The sequence below is a fragment of the Seriola lalandi genome, unplaced genomic scaffold (assembly GCF_002814215.2).
Source record: "Seriola lalandi dorsalis isolate HSWRI2012SDOR001 ecotype SW California unplaced genomic scaffold, Sedor1 jcf7180002054110, whole genome shotgun sequence".
NCBI classification, from domain to species: Eukaryota; Metazoa; Chordata; class Actinopteri; order Carangiformes; family Carangidae; genus Seriola; species Seriola lalandi.
The window spans coordinates 499,359-516,471 of record NW_019524663.1 but is presented as its reverse complement, the minus strand read 5'-3'; the positions used below and the strand labels follow the sequence as shown (position 1 = coordinate 516,471).

The following is a 17,113-nucleotide window of genomic DNA, read 5'->3' as shown; positions in this document are numbered from 1 at the left end:
CACCCCCATTTCTCCTTCCTTCATCTGCTGCTATGATTTCATCTACGGTGCAGAAGCTGGGGTGTTCCATCTGAATAATTATAGACATCTCATTGGTTATTTGTAAATAATTAGCTGATAGATGAATATACATAAAAACACAATTCAAATGTACATTTAAACTGTGCATTTAAGAAAACGCATAGCAAAAGGGTCACTCAAGAATAAATTCCTAAAGTCCTATCATTTGGTCATTAAATTATCAGTAAGTTAACAAACTTTTAGGCATGTTTGAATTTGAAAAAAATACTCCATTTAAAACAATTTTCTGTGTCTACAAATTATATTCCATCTAACAGTTAATTTGCCACGTGCATGAACAAGTGCTAAATTCTGTTTCATCCACAATAACTAAGACATCACTCTGTTTATTTAAAGATGTACAGCCTATTCTTATTTTGCAGTAACGGGAACTGTCATTGTTCAGGTAGAGCTCTTTCTTGCTCACAGCACAGGACACATGGCTTATTGATGAAAGTTCTGAATTCTCTAAGTTAACTTTTATGTCTTAAATCTGCACTCTTAGGAAATATTAAACATATTTATATACCTTCAATTAAATAACAGTGTCTAAAAAATACATTTTTACCTAACGTGTTTCACTGAGAGCAATGCCAGTCTTCGCAGCTCTCTGATCACATTCACAGTTACCGACATGCACACATGGAAGCTGCCCAGTTCTGATCTGCTGGCCACTGAGCAGCTCCACTGGAGCAGTTGGGGGTTAAGTGCTTTGCTCAAGGGCACCTCAGTGGTAGTAATGAGGGCAGGGCAATTGCTGCTTTTTCATGTACCCCACCAGATTTATCTGGCTGATCCAGTGGCAAACGCTCTCCTCATACTGTTCATTGTGTCATACATTTATTCACTTTACACCATATGTACAAACAGTGTAAAGTGCGAATGGTGTTTGTCCACATACTGCAATGCCTGCTATTTTACAGTTGTGGTACATGTGATAATATTTTAACAGTATATATGTATGTGATTCACTGCAAGCAGGCAGACGGCATACGGCTACATCTGCTCCTATCTCGGTAACGGTCGCCTCGCCATATTCATTGCCGTGGTCTTTAATGGTGGGACAAGGGGACAGTCATCTGGCTCATGTCGACGGGAGTCAGTGTCAGCCAATGAAAAGACCATCTGAGGAGGATTAGCATATTGGCATCAGGCCTGGAGACAGAGAGAAGCTGTCATGGGAGAGAGTCCTAATGACAGGTCACTCTGGACCACTGCACATTACTATAACTCTTCTTGTCTTTTCTCCATAATGTACCCCAATCTCACTTTTCCTGCCTCTCATTACTCTGCGTCTTCTTCAAGTCCTCTGTCTTAAAATCCTTCCAGCCATAGCCCTGACTCTTCTTCTTATTCAATCTCACCACTCCTTCCAGTTTTGTTCCACCCTTTTCAACCTCTTCTCCAAAACTCCCCTTTCCCCTTTCCTTTGTTCGTTCATTTCTTTCTCATTCCAGGCTTCACCTCGCTCTCTGTCTTTCCCCTTCCTCTTAATAATTAAACAATGATTCACTGATTTGGGGTCATAGTTTATGTGTGCCCCCCCGGCACCCCGCAAGAGCTGAAGTGTATTGTCTCTGCTCCGTCCTCAAAGTAAGGTCCTCTGACGCAGCTCGTATCATCTTCAATCTGCCATCTATCTTTATTGGCCCAAATTATTACACCTTATTAGTCATTATTAAATTTTTTATCATCGATTCAAAACAGGTCAGTGGTTCAGCAATCCTGGCCTCCTTCCCACAATTTCTCCTCTCCGACTTCCCCACTTTTTCACTTTCTCTGAGGAGTTCGGACAAAGAACTTCTCCGGCCAAAAAACTTCAGCAATTTTATAAGAGGTTAAGTGCTTTGTGAGAGAATGAGTGCCCATATAGGCTCATTTGCCTCCGCAATAATAGAGATTAAAGTGAAATGGAAATTAACAAAGTGTATCATCGGCTCTCTCCCTGCTGACAGTTTGTACTTGAAATTTTAAATCTCATCACACAATGTCAAAACATACTAATTGGCAGTGCTACAGAGACAATCTAATAACCAAGGTTTGGCTTACTAAAACTGCCTTGGATCTAAACAGGAACTGTTTGGTTAAATGAAGGTGCAGAGTGAAAATGACGGCAAAATGTGTTCGGACATTTTCTCTTAGAGCATTTATCAAATTGTTTCAGCCAAAAAAATGTGTTCATTCTGATACACATTAGATAGATAGATAGATAGATAGATAGATAGATAGATAGATAGATAGATAGATCTACTGTCATATCATCGTACACGGTTTTACTCATGAACTAACACAATGATAATTAAACAATGCACTGGTAGAGTTTCAAATGGCAAATTGACAATCTAGCAGAAAGCATGAAACTGATTTATCCTTTGAAATTGGAACAAGAGTTAGAGAGAAGAAAGAACAAGACTCAACAAAAACTTATTTGATTGATCTTTGATCATCAGGCACCAGAAGTCTTTCCTGCCACATTGAGCAACTGAACTGAATCAGCAAGAACGCACTGAAGAGTCATTCTTCCTGACTTTGAAAGCGTCAGCTTCCATGAAAACAGAGTTGAAGTTTCCTTTGTGCCTTCTTTGTGATGAAGGAAGGGTAAAGGTCACATTTAGCTCTGGGCAGGTGGTTGACGGGATGAAGTTACACCCTCCAGTGGAGAGAGATGTAGTACATCAATCATAATGTACACAAATGAAGAAGGGAGTAAGGCTAAAGAGTGAAAATTAGTTTTCATGATGCATCGGTGTATGTGTTGTGGGCATGGTACCGAGAAGTACAGCTTTGCTACATGTGTGCAGCATAACAACAGGAAGAGTAGTAGATCTATAGCAAAAGGCTGTTAAATTACAGCAGTGTGAGCATGTCACACAGATTCACTCAATTCAGCTGATAATTGACCAATAGCTGGGAATGGAACTGAACATGCCGTAATAAAAGACAGATATTATTGTGAGGAAGCAACAACTGTTCTAAGGTTCAGAGTCAGGCTGAATAAAATACAAAGGCTATATTGGATAAGACCTTTAAAGCATTTTGGTTGATGAATTAACATTGTATTCAACGCAATGAATTATTAAATGAAGCCCACAAAATAAAAAGTAATTAATTATTATTTTAAAAATGTAGCGCTCCAGAACCAAAAGGTTTTAACATTAATACACTTGGCAGCATTTGGCAACAATACACTGTTCTCTCGTTAGCGTTAATTGCAGCTGTGACAGCGGTTAAAGGCAAGGTCCTCCTCTGACTCCCAATCATTTATCTCTCCATTACTGAGAGCACTCTGCGTTTTTATTGGCGTAATAAAGTCGATCTTCACTACTGCAAAAAGCCTCCTGACCCCTGGGTGCTCCAGAGGCCCCTGACTCCTCCCAAACGTATTCATCATCTTCATATTCATTCACACACACACACACACGCACACACACAAACGCACACACACACACGCACACGCACACACACACACACACACGCACAAAGACACGCACGTACGAACACACACGCACACATTTGTGCTTGTCTTGACTTTCCATTTCTTTTGTAATCATTTTTTTTAATAGAAGTTATAATGCTCATAATGCTAAACAGAAAAAAAAACTAATATTTAAACCTAAACAAAGGGAAGTTTGAGGTTGGCCAACAGTAAATGTAATCCATGCACGCCCTCTTGTGGAGGAATTCAAATTGTTCAAACATACACAGAGAATGTTTGGTAACATGAAATAGCTGTAGTTTCTTCAAATGCTGGTTTTTACAATATCACTGCATGATCGTCATTCTTGGATGGAAATGGCACTACCTCATGGATTCGTAAGTAAATTTAAAGAGGGGCATGGAGGGTCAAAAAACATGGTCCAGACTAAAGCTTATAGGGGATATGTGATACTAATTATTTGAGACACATTATCAGAATTTATGTTATGCAAAGTTTGGATATTAACTAAGGGAAAGAAAGTCATATCATGGCAGAGAAAATAGACAAATGAAAAAATATTTGATTTTAATATGTGGGATTCGATGAGTTTAATCAGTTCCACTTAAAAGACAGAAACTAAAGCATTTGCACCCTGGAAATGTCTGAGATTGAATTTCTGAGGAGGATGAATTCACCCTGCAGATAAAGAGTGCACTATGTTCAGTAGCTCATATGTTGAGAATACATTTAAAAATCATTAAAAGGCACTCAAATGAATATTTGCTGTATGTTATATAAGCCTATATAACATAAATGTGGATTGGCCACAACCAAAAACACTCTGATGGTCCATAGTCACCTTTCCTTCAGCTAAGTATAGAGAAGCCATGTCTGCAGGTACAAGTACCTCTATCATGTTTGAAATAATGCTTGTTGAACTAACCATAAACAGTATTGGTCTCAATAACATGACGTTTTCTTTTCCCCTTTACTGTAAGGATCAGTGCAAAATCACAACACCTTTCCTCGATTACATGAAAGTAAGTGTAAGTAAGTAATGTATCTAAACCAACAGTTAGTTGAGTTTTACCTATATAAGGATACATACTGACTCATAGCTGCCGAGTGCACATCAGGTCAGTTGTGTGTCCGGACTGCCAGCTGTTTAAAGGTCAGTGGGTCTCTGAGGTGGTGGGCGCTGTCCGTTGGCCTGGGGTGCGCCTTTCTTTGAACTGCCTTTGAACGAGAGGTCATCTCTCTCAAAAGCAGGTTACATTTGTGTCATCGTGACCGCAACAACACACACTTCAATGTTTTTTATGAGTTTTAATCTGAATCTCATTCCAATTTAACACTTTGTTATTGTTCAGTTTAATTAGGCTTAGATAATAAAGTTAGAAATAAACTCAACATCTGTACATTGTATCTAAATTCTATTTTTTTTTATTATTGTATTTTTGTTATAGTGGAATTTAGATGACCATGGCTTCCTTCATTTAGAGCACAATAAAAAGGCACATTTCAGTGCTGATGTAAATCGTCTCAACTTCCTGAAAAGCTGACGTCAGACCCATGTAATACAACAAAACGCACATGAATGCACCAGACTGTGTTTGCCACCCACCCAACGCGCACTCGATACACTGTGTCTGTATATGTATTCTTATTGTGTGTATGTGTGTGTGTACAACCTGTTTTGTGACGCAGGTGGGGGCGGCAGATCAGTGATGCAGAGCTTCGCACTCACCTTTAAAATCTGTCACAGGCACATCCGTCACATACATGCAGATCTTTCTTCAGGGACGAACACATCGAAACCTTACAGGTGAGAGGAAAATATTCATCTGTTATACCTTTGACAATTGTGTTATTCTGTTTTAAGTTCTATTTATTTTACTTTACTAAATAATTTGTTTTACTCTTTTTGATAAAAGGAGAAAAGTTTGGATTTGTGCACAAAGACTTTACACTCAAATCGTGTTAAATCATCAGAAAATAACTATGTGGGTCCTTGGGAAGATCAGGGAGAGCGTCGAGAGCATTCCTCTAGAGCTGAGTCGTTATATGGGAAAGAGTGAGGAGGACGTCTTTCTCTCATGTAAGACCAGCTTCTCTCACAATCTGCCCAACAACATCCTCACCCCAGACAAGATCCCAGACTTCTGCCTCCCTCCACGGCTCTGCAAGAGAAGCCCTCTGCAGGAAACGGAGACAACGCTGTCTTACCTGCACAGTCAGAACCAGATACCCAAGAGCAACACTTCTTCAAACACTACACATGTAAAGATGAAAGATGTGAAGACTAAGGGTGGTGATGCATCAGTGGCTTGGAAAGCTACAAAGAAACCTTTTCCATTCTCTGCAGAGGGGTATGGGCTGGCTGGGATATATGAGAGCCCCAACACTCGAAGGAAAGAGTCTTTGTTTCACTCAAAGTGTCCAGTTTACATATTTGACAGAAGCACTCCTACTGCACCACCCAGGCGGGCGAAGGAGACAAACCTGCCCAAGAAAACTTTATCTGGGTTTTTCCCTCTGTTTTCATGCAAGACCCTGTCAGAGACAGGAAGCAAAGAAAGTGAAACGCCTTCTTCCAGTGACTCATCCCCCCTTAATTCTCCTTATAGTGGTAAATCCTCCCTCTACATCCCATCAGGCAGTGCTCGTCTCAAAGGAGCGACATCCTGTCCTTCGTTAATTGACAGCAGGGAGGTCAGAGGGAGGTTGAAGAGGGGGGATTTAAGTTTAACAACCTCTCCCAGTAGCCCTCCAAGCTTAGAGGTAAACTCACTCACCCTAGCCCCACCTGTCCTCTTCCCACTGGATGTTCTGCAGTGTCAGGAGAGACTTCAGCGTGAGCATGTCCTCCCTTTGCTGGGCCATGGTAAAGTGCGCCTCTCTGCCGAGCGCACCACATTCTCCACCAACACGTTCTCATCCCTTTCCACAGTCAGAGTTCGTGTGGTGTCTGTGGAAGGCCTGCGGGATGACCGACGAACGCCGAACTGTGCAGTGAATCTCTGTCTGACACCAGGGAAGCTTCAGCAACAGGAGAGTGCCACAATCAGGAACTGCCGCAGCCCTGTGTTTAATGAAGATTTCTTCTTCACAGAGCTGAGTCGGGTGGATCTGCTGGACCTGCAGCTGAGGTTAAAAGTGGTGGATAAACCTGCAGCTGGAACACTGAGGAGGGGGACAGTGATTGGAGTGATCACCAAACCACTGTCTCAGTTACTCCCCCTTAATAAATGGGTAGAAGACTAAACATTTCCCTTACAGAAAAATATAAAAATACCAATTCTATAACCTTTTTTGTGTAATATTTGTACTTAATAGGAACACGGCACACAAAATGTATGATAAAAACACTATGTCTGAAGATAATTAATACTAAGTGTACAAAAGAAAGGAGTTGAGGAGAGAGACATGAGAAATATTGTAAAGGCTATGTGCGCATTTTGCATGTACTACTCTGTAAAATCTTCTGCTGTTGGTGCTCATCAACATTTGCTATAACAATGTGAAAATGTCAGCTGTTTTGTTTGTCTCCTGCACTCAAATGGCCAAAAAGTGACCAAAGAAGTTGATATTGATATCAAAAATCACACTGTATATTGAAATCATGCCCTGTAATACTGATTAAATTGTCGAAACATTCTTGTTGTTTTCAAATATAATTTGTGACTATGGTTCATGTTGCTTTATCATTCAAACTGCCTTACTGTGATAAAAGCGTACGTCTCAAAAATGAATCCCCTCTGAACCAAGTTTTTAACCTTGTTAACATGTCCATATGGTGCTTTATATATAATAAAAGACATCATGAGCAAGATAAGCATGAAGTAGGTCAGCACAGACAGGGATAGTTTGCATTAGCACAACCACGAACACTGTGTAAGCTACTGCCAGTTACAAGTTAACAAACAAATAAAAGATGCTAACTACACTTACCCATCTGTTTGTTGGTGATTTTGGTGCCAAGCACACTCCTCATCTGAGTCTTGTGTCTGACTGAGGCTCAAACATGTGTGGCTGCGGCTCTCCGATGTGTCCTCAAATGCTTACCATCTTGATACACACTGCTCTTTCACCAGTCACCGAAACCTTGTCAGTACAAAGCACAAGAGTTTGCATTAGCACAACCACTAACACTGTGTCACCCACTGCCAGTTACTAGCTAACAAGCTAACAAACAACATAAGCAAATAAAAGATGCTAACTATGCTTGCTGTTCTGATACATCTGTAGCTGCCGATTTTGGTGAACAACAAATTCCAAATATTAGATGTGTTTCCAGCCAGAGTATTTTTACATAGTTTAAACATGTGCGGATGGGAACTTTGAAACAACATGGCCCACACTGTTACATACAAGTAACCAATCTTAATTTTTTAACATTAAACATATTTATTTGGCTTTCTTGCTTTAACCTGCTTAGGCACAACAATAAGAACTTTCCTTCAAAATCAAGAATTGGAAATAGTAATTTTTGCTTGTAATATTGCATGTCTCCACTACTATAATGCCAGTTAGAGCTCTGCTGCTTGTTTGTTTTTTGCTTTGGCCTTTTCTTGAAACCCTGATCTCATAACTTTCTAGTTTGTGGTCTTTTCATTTCCTGTTTATCTCCTCACCCTTCTGTAAAAAAAAAAAAAAAAAATCTTACAGCACATATTTAAAAAATGACATAAAAACAGTTTATTTGCTATACTTACTTACCTACAGTGCAGCAGGAACGTTTTATTATACGACATAAAATACGTCAGTAAATACCCCAGTCATGATTTCTTTAAGCTCTCATGTGTTATTAATTAGTGGCTAAATGAGACTACGAGGTTGTTGGGGATGTTAAACGTCATCAGCCCAAACAAGAAAACCGATGTACTGACACATCCACTCGACTGCCTCGTCGTGTTTAAATACTTGCGCTCCTGCAAACTAATAGTAACTTCGTAAGATGAAAGGATTTTGGGGAAGCAATCAAGCTACTGGTTGAAAGTTTAGTAGTGGTGACGTCGAAGTCATGCGACCGTGTAGTTCGTTTATAGCCTAACTTTAGCTTTTTACTTCTGGCGATTGCATTAAGGCCTTAAAAATAAATGAAAGTGGTGTTCGTTTGTGAAGATTATCCTCCTGAACAAAACGTTAAAGTGTGATAAACTTTTGGTTGTCACAGATCTTATTTTCTGCAGTAATCCAAAAATCAAGGGAACCCCTAATGCATTCATGGAGGGAACCAGAGTGACACTAACTTCCGGGTTAGGGTTACCTAAATTGCTGATGACAAGTAAGTGGACAGGAGAATAGCTTTACATATAAAAACATGAAAACAGAGGATATATTCAATTTAATTTATTTTACAGCTTTCATTCAGTTAATTATAAACTGGGCAAACTGGTTTCATCGATTAGTAATGTTTCATTTTGTGGGTATGTTATGTTGCCAATATAGTTATTAAATAAATATTGATATAATTTAATAATATATAATAAACTAAATAATATAGAAAAACGATCCATTTAAAGTTAATATAACTATTAAAAAAAACTATGAAATTATTATTATTATTATTGTTGTTGGTGGTGGTGTTATTGTTATCAAATTAAAATTCTTGTCTAATAATTATGAATAAATAATTGAATAATTATGAATCTTGTAATATATTTCTATGAAATGCGAGCATAAGTTGGCTTTATCATTTACCTACCTACCAACCCCTTCTGTCCCTGTGCTGCAGCATTGTGTGAAATTTAGCTTACAAAAAAATCTTACTGCGGGTACGGCATGACATCAGAGCACCGCCCACCGCAGGTCGTCCTAATCTGACGTAGTGGCAAGCGAGTCCCCAGAATGTAAACATGGTGACAGATAGATGAGAGAAACGGCAAAATGGTGTTCGAAAGCTTGGTGGTAGATGTCCTGAACCAGTTTTTAGGAGACTACGTTGTCAATCTTGACAGCTCACAGCTACAGCTTGGCATATGGGGAGGTAACTGAACTTGTGTATCTAATTTTATTGGACTAGCTTGTCCGCCAAGCTAGCTAGCTAATGCTAACAGACGCTAGCCACCAGGCGTGTGAGAGAGATTCGCTCAGCTGTCAGTGTCAGTTTATCTGCCCGAAGATCTTGTTTAGCTGTCCAGTGTGAGTAAGACGCTGCAGCCATTTGCTTGTTTATGGACAAATCAATCAGCATTGTTAATTTCTGACTGCTCCAATGATTTTATATTACCTTCTTTTGGTGCCGTCAGGCTGTTTGCTCGGCGCACACATGCGAGTTTCAGAGAAGCGAGCAGTTTGGGGTCACACCCTTTCACACAGCCAGGTCATGACTCGCCACTGTGTTTAATGCTAAGTCCTTTTACAAGTTCTACCAGGAAGTCTGACACTGACAGCCCTGTACAGTGTCGGGCAAATGAGGATTAGAGGACAGGGTTCAGAGCCACTGTTACACATGTACCAACTTGTAAATCTCAGGGAGTGAACTCTTTGTATTTACTACACGTATACTGTCACAGCCTAATTTCTGCTGCTTTTACTAATAGACACGATAAAAGAGTTTTTCAGATGTTGGGCATGATCAGTCTTATACACATACATGCACAGTTAAGTATCTTGGGACTTGTAGTAATGATGTGTGTGTGTCATGAATGGCTTTAACAATGTATGTGTTCCTTTGCCCTGAGTGTTGAATTAGGTCAATAGACAAAGGCCAAAGACCTTCTCTTTAAATTGGACTGTGTTTCTATTAGCCTGATAACACAATACTAATCTATTTGTCTTATCATAGTGTACGTAGTAACAATCAATAAACACATAATCCTGTCATCACAGGTGATGCTGTTCTTACAAATCTTGAAATAAAGGAAAATGCCTTGGTAAGTTGCTCAAAAATGCATAAGTAAGCAAAATAAGTCATCTGTCAGGTCTTTCTGACATTCATGATAGGTTTGTGTTACAATAACTTACTGTTCTTATGTTGCAGAGTCAGCTTGACATTCCTTTTAAAGTGAGAGCCGGTCATATAGGTGAGTTTGTTGTTACTGTCCACATCTGCCAACTTTCCTTTAGTACAGAATAACATTTTCTCATCTTGTGTTTCTGTTAAAAGGACGGTTGGAGCTTAAGATACCATGGAAGAACCTCTACACCCAGTCAGTGGAGGCCACACTGGATGGTGTCTATCTGCTCATAGTCCCCACAGCAAGTAAGATAAGCATTTATGTCCATCTGAAATACATAAAAAGTACTCATAGTTAAGTACTTATAGTAGACATCATAGTGTGTACAGAAATGTTGATTCTCACCATTTCAGTAGACACATAGAGTGATTGAATGTTAATATGATTATGCCTATGTAGTCATAGTCAAGGTTTTAAAAATTCAAAAACACAGTAAAATATCATTGTATTTTAATGACATGTATTATAGTGAAAAAAGTAAAACTAATATCAACTTCAGTCTAATGAATACCCCTTAAGAGAAGCAGACACAACACAGTGTAACAGAGTAGTCAGACAAAGGACGTCCCTCACTTATTCATGACCCTAAAGTACTTGTCAGGACAAACAGGAAACTCAAGCTTAACCTTTTGTATATTTCATTGTTTTCATGAATGTGCAGACAAATAGTCATTCCTATTGATCCCATTCTTTCCAGGTATAAAGTATGATGCAGAAAAAGAGGAGAAACAGCTACAGGAGGCTCGTCAGAGGGAGCTACAACGGATAGAGGAGACAAAGCTGAAGGCTGCTGAACAAGGTCAGGGTTCAGCTTTGATTTTAAGGGAAATCTTGTGTTTGTGTGTGTGCAAGTCTAGCAAATATTCTGTGTGTAATTATAAAGTCAGTCATTTTTGCTTCCTAGTACGTTTTTAACAGGTTCCAGAGACATGCTGAGAGACTTGCTGAGAGAATAGGCAAGAGAGACAGCAGTAGCAAGCAGTGTTACTGCTGGGTTAGGTAGCCAGAAGAGACTAAAAAGCAGCAAAAGAGTGGATGTCTGGAGTAGATGTAGAAAAGTAGCAGGAGCAGAGATTGTAAACGCTGTGTGGTCGTGGTTAGTCTGGCTGTGAATTTGTGGAGCAACCAGGCTACCACTTTCACACTTAATATTTTTCTGTGGTTTAACACTGATGAACTGCTTTGTCTTAGTCTGTTGCCAACACATCTATCTGAGTACTAATAGAAATGCTACAGTATTGTGGTTACATTTTGTTATAACAGCATTGTTATTAAAACAACTCATTATTTGTCATTAGATCAATAAATATTGCAATAAAGTGAAACATTTCTATGTTTATTTGCCAATTTAAAATAGTTTACTACATTAATAAGACATTAAGAAGGAATATCTTCCTTCATAGCATTCAAATTTTGAGCATCAACAGTTGCATGGAGGTGCTGTAGTCACACTGCAAAGATTGGAGTAACTAGGAACAGTAGTCACATTATGTTAAAATCAATTAACTGCTTAATAACTTATTAACTAAAAATGTTGTCAACGTATGGTGAGATGAATTTTGAGATAGTGTGTTGCATTTAAAAGCAAGGATAAAAAGATTTATAATCAAGCAAACTATACATTTCAACATGCATTAATGAGAGCTAAGGCCAACTGCATGACTTATACTGTAAGTGACTGATAGTAGGTGTATGTGAAGGTTCTTCAAATGCTTACTTCTGTATCAAGGAGTACAAATCCTTGTACCTAAAGCAAAGCTTCAGGACACCTGCAGGACCACATCAGGTGTCATAGTCTTCATATTTGTCTTTGACAGAAAACCCCACGTTAGAGAAGCAGGACACCTTTGTGGAAAAACTTGTCACTCAGGTCATCAAAAACCTGCAGGTCAAGATCTCTAACATCCATGTGCGGTATGAAGATGATGTGAGTATTCAAGCTGACTCACCTTAGTGGTGTATGTATGTACATTATGTTACATTTACATTTAATTGATTGCCACACGCTTTTATCCAAAGCGACTTACAAGTGAGGGACAACATTAAAGCTCCAGCATGCAGCATGGATTATGCAGAGTAAATATACTCTTAATCAGTCTGTCGGCTTATCTCTTATTTCTCCTCTTCAGGTCACCAATCCAAATTGTCCTTTGTCATTTGGAGTGTCACTTAAAAACCTCAGCCTACAGGTAATGTGTTTCAATCTGATCTGACATCTCTAAAGTCAGATTTTATTTTATATTACATCCAGCAATTACGTGTTGCTAAGGTGTTCTTTATTAATTATTACATAAACATAATTATACATATGTAGAAATAAAGTTATCTCATCGAGGCACCTTTACCTTACTGCTTGTTTGACCTTACAGACATCAGATGAGAACTGGAATCCCAGTTTGTTGGATGAGAATTCCAGGCTTTTCTTCAAGGTAAGAAATTCAACCACTTTATATGTCAGCCATACTTGGACTTTACAGCCTATTCATTTACATTTAATAGGAAATATCAAATGCAACCTGTGTGATGTTGTATGTTTTTTGTCATTGTATTTGATTACTTTGTCCCCACAGGGAAACTGAAAGTTAATTTGTTGAAAACTTTTTGGGGAATTTGAACCAGTTGGTTTGGTTCTGTGTTTGTCAGCAGTTCTAGGAATCATATGTCCTCCTAACCCATGTTTTGGCCATTATCCTAACTTTAGAAATTATTGCACACTGTTAGCTCTGTTTTGCCATCATGATAAGCAGCTGCACACCAATTCCTTGTGTTTTTCTTCTTCTCAGTGTGTTCAACTAGACAGCTTGTTTGCCTACTGGAATGTCAACTCAACCCTCTTCTCCAATCACAGTGCAGATGAGGCCTTGGTGAGTCACCCTATAATTACTGTGTTATACCTTGCCCCCACGAACCTGGATTTACAGTAGGTATACCATGTTTTATTCTCTCTATATTTAGACACAACCTCATTAATGTGGGCACACGGAACAATCTCAGACAGTTTGCACTTTAGTGCAGCAGTAATGGAGTGACAATATGAAAGGCCTTTTTCTCAAATCCCATTAAAACCTTTGCCAATTCTCTTGGCTTCTGCAAATGTTTCTGAGGTTAATACAGATTTTATTAACCATTCATTTTATCACACAAAAGCTCTTTCTAGAGTAGCCCTAATGGGTAGAATGTGTATAAATGTAGTTTGTGATAGTTTAACTGCACATGTTGTTAACGCACTAAGAAAAAGAGGCAGGGAGTGTTACGAGCTTGAGAAAATATTGAGTAACACAAACCGGTTCAGTGCTGATGTACTGTGTAACTGTGTCTTTATAGCAATGTCTTCAAAGCAGCATGGAAATCCACAGCTCTCTTCCTGTCAACCATGACTTCAGTGAGTGTCTCTCTGTCACCCGTCATTCACATTTCTAGGCTGTTATTTAACATGCTCACTTTTTTTTTTTAAATGGCTAGACGACCTCCTAAAGCCACACATTACGTGACAAGCATGAATCAGTATTTTGCGTGTACAATATGAATTGGCACTTGGTGTGTAATGTTTTGTTCTGACACTTCATTTCCTGAAAAATATGTGTGACTCACACAGCTTGAATCCCCACCACCAACGCATTTTACCAGATTTTCAGCACATCTCAACAGATTTTATTTCAGTTGTGGGCACAATCTCAGATTTTGGAATGGCTGAAATCACTAAAGAAAAACATATTCACAATTTTTCAAATCCCACTAAAATACAGGTCCATTTTTGCTCACACTAGCACAAAACCACATACATCATTATGCCTAGAGTTTCAGTTTTTAAACAATCCGTTTGTTGTGGCTGGTCCACAGTTTTTCGTCCCATCTCAGCGGACGCTAAACTACGGATGAATCCCAGGTCAGATGTGGATTTCTCCTCCCCTAAAGTGGACCTCATGGTCAATCTCAGTGAGGTGGCCATTGAACTCAACAGACCCCAGGTAGGTGTGCGTGTGCGTGCGTGTGCGTGGTATAAAATTGTCTATGAGAGAAAGACAGAGAAGTTCAGAGTTCTTCTGTGATGATAATAGCACTTCTGTCAGTACTCTGTGCCCCTGAGTAATTGCTGACTTCCTGTCTCTCCAGTACATTAGCATCTTGGAGTTGCTGGGCTCAGTGGATATGATGTCCCGGAACCTGCCATACAGGAAGTACAGACCTGTGGTCCATGTTCATAGGAACGCCCACATATGGTCAGAATAACACCTTCACAATTTTACCACCATTGCATGTGCACTTAGTATTGCACATTGCGAAGTCGACTGTAAGTTTGTATGTTGCTGTCTTCTAGGTGGAGGTATGTGATCACAGGCATCTTGGAGGTGAATGTGAAGCCACGTCTCGTTATGTGGTCATGGCAGCACATTCGCCACCACAGGCAGATGGTCAAACGATACAGGGAGCTCTACAAGACAAAGATCACCAGCAAGAAACCCAGCGAGGAGCTGCTCAAACAGCTAGAGGTGGGACAAGACTAAACTGAACTAAATTGAAGAGGGAGGGGAAGCAGGAAGTAGACAGGGAAGGACATAGCAGTGGGTAGTAACCTTGCAGCTGCAGAGCAATAACACAGAGAGACCTGCTTAGCCAAAGACAATAAATCTCCTTCCACTGTCAAATGAGAGATGTCCCCTCCCAATTTAATTTCCTTTATCATGATATGAAACTGAAATAAGGATTTGTAGGTGCAGAGGCCAAAGTAAGTAGACAAGAAAGAGGAGTTGGTTCAGGGAGTTAAAAGCTTTGCTCCTTATTTATTTATTCTTTTTGATTAGCTGTCACACTGCAACAAGCCTGTCCTGAGTATAATTCTTAATTGGATCTAAGTGATTGGCTTTGAATTATGTAGCTTTTTGGCTAACCTTTGCCTAATTAAATTTATCTGGTGGGATATTGCTGCTAGTGCAGGTTGTTTCCGCTTGCTTATATGCTTGAAAATACCTACTTGACTACAGTGACCATAAATCTTTATGGTGTAATCATTATGGAGATAAATCATAATGGTCATTTGCCTGTATGAAATGTTAAGGTAATATGTTATGCAAGTAGTTCATTATAAAGATATTACCTTCTCAGTATCTTTTCAGTAATGCAGTTACTCTTTTCTGTAGCCATAATTACTGTCTCACATATCCAGCATTCAACACTATACAGGTATTGATTGCATCGCAAATGGGTGTTGTACATCAGAGAAATACAACATTAAATCTAAACCTACATTAAGTGTTTTAGATAAGGCCTTTTTCACTGTCTCTCCTCTGCTCTGTAAGCATCATCTTTTCCTGATGTTATTGAAAATGGACATTTAGTAATAAATGCATTCCTGTAAGGTGTAGCAAGAAGCTGCTAAAAGCCCTAATTGATTTATGTTGTATCTCTATTCTTAGGTGCCTGAGAAGACCTTGGATATTTTTAACATCACATTGGCCAGACAGCAGGCTGAAGTGGAGGTAAGCTCCCTGTCTCACCTGTAGAAGGCATCTGCACTTTTTAGATACACTATTTATCTGTGGTATGAATTGTATCAAATTGTAACAGCTGTTATAAAGTTTATGCTCTATTGTAGCTCAGTTGTTAATGTTCTCCCAATCCTTATATCCCCCAAAATTAAACTTTGCAAGAATACAGAAAAAATGTCAGTATTTTTCCATTCACATCTTAAATTCACATTTTAAGAAAAATATAAACAGAACATATTCACAGTACAATGCTTCCTCAGGATGTGTTGATATTCGACACATCAAACATACCACATACCATATGACCAAAGTTAGACAAGACCAAGCCCAAAACAGACATGTGGTGACAGGCAGATGCATGTGGTGGAGGTTTAGGCTGAAGTGTCATACTCTCTGTGTCTCACTTTACTGGAGTCCTTTTACTCCACAGTCGCTGTTTGCCATAACTGACATGTTGAGTACAACATTTTCATATATGCTAATATATATTGGTCGCCTTGATTCATATCAGATGACATATACAGTATGATGTAGGGAATACGTGCCTCTATGATTTGTGGTCTTTGTATTGGTGCAAACTAATAGAGAAACACATTTAGGCCTAATTCTCAGATAGAAATATAACTGTGGAAAACATATTTTATTTACAGTTCTAGATTTTATAACCATCCTGAACGTCAGATGCTGCATTTATCATTTATTTCTAGGGATGAAAAAGTTGTATCTTCTTACTCCTTTTTCTTGTTTTGTTTTGTTTTGTTCCTTTTCTTTCCCAGGCGAGTAAGGCAGGCCTGCGTATTTACCGTCCTGGGATAAAGATGGAGGAAGAGGAGTCTCAGGGTTGGTTCAGCTGGATGTGGAGCTGGGGAGGAGAGGCTGATACACAAACAAAAGACTCTAAGACTGGAGGTAGGATGCACTCAATAAATATCGGAATAAAGACAACAGCAAGACAGGAACATTAAAACATCCTTACTCCTCATATTTTTTCTATTCCTTTTATTCACTGTTGCCCTGTCTCTCAGGTTTTGATGAGCTGTTAACCTCTGCTGAGAAATCCAAACTCTACACTGCCATTGGATACAGTGAGACTGCTGTTAATCCCAACCTACCAAAGAATGTGAGTCACCTCCCTCTCTTGACACCAACCTAGCAAATACTGTCTCACACACTTTGATTATGTACTG

General features: G+C 39.2%; 2 protein-coding genes across 4 annotated transcripts in view; both read left to right on the top strand.

The window, feature by feature from the left end:
• The first annotated feature begins 5,453 nt into the window (after positions 1 to 5,453).
• On the top strand, positions 5,454 to 6,913 carry LOC111652900 (C2 calcium-dependent domain-containing protein 4C). Its single transcript, XM_023403293.2, has one exon. The coding sequence runs from the start codon at positions 5,480 to 5,482 to the stop codon at positions 6,740 to 6,742; it is 1,263 nt and encodes a 420-aa protein (XP_023259061.1). The 5' UTR covers positions 5,454 to 5,479; the 3' UTR covers positions 6,743 to 6,913.
• Positions 6,914 to 9,314: 2,401 nt separating this feature from the next.
• vps13a (vacuolar protein sorting 13 homolog A) overlaps positions 9,315 to 17,113 on the top strand; it is a 37,837-nt gene continuing 30,038 nt past the window's right edge. For all 3 annotated transcript variants that reach the window (XM_023403297.2, XM_023403296.2, XM_023403298.2), the window contains exons 1-16: positions 9,315 to 9,467; positions 10,313 to 10,356; positions 10,464 to 10,506; positions 10,590 to 10,685; positions 11,138 to 11,239; positions 12,258 to 12,367; positions 12,570 to 12,629; positions 12,810 to 12,869; positions 13,224 to 13,304; positions 13,765 to 13,822; positions 14,281 to 14,408; positions 14,554 to 14,660; positions 14,759 to 14,930; positions 15,855 to 15,917; positions 16,703 to 16,835; positions 16,952 to 17,046. In XM_023403297.2, the coding sequence (XP_023259065.1) occupies positions 9,368 to 9,467; positions 10,313 to 10,356; positions 10,464 to 10,506; positions 10,590 to 10,685; positions 11,138 to 11,239; positions 12,258 to 12,367; positions 12,570 to 12,629; positions 12,810 to 12,869; positions 13,224 to 13,304; positions 13,765 to 13,822; positions 14,281 to 14,408; positions 14,554 to 14,660; positions 14,759 to 14,930; positions 15,855 to 15,917; positions 16,703 to 16,835; positions 16,952 to 17,046 (1,452 nt within the window). In that variant the 5' untranslated portion in view covers positions 9,315 to 9,367. The remainder of the gene's footprint in view (positions 9,468 to 10,312; positions 10,357 to 10,463; positions 10,507 to 10,589; positions 10,686 to 11,137; positions 11,240 to 12,257; positions 12,368 to 12,569; positions 12,630 to 12,809; positions 12,870 to 13,223; positions 13,305 to 13,764; positions 13,823 to 14,280; positions 14,409 to 14,553; positions 14,661 to 14,758; positions 14,931 to 15,854; positions 15,918 to 16,702; positions 16,836 to 16,951; positions 17,047 to 17,113) is intronic.

Excerpts from the sequence above, each read along its gene's own strand:
- LOC111652900 (XM_023403293.2), top strand. The coding sequence starts at position 5,480 with ATGTGGGTCCTTGGGAAGATCAGGGAGAGCGTCGAGAGCATTCCTCTA.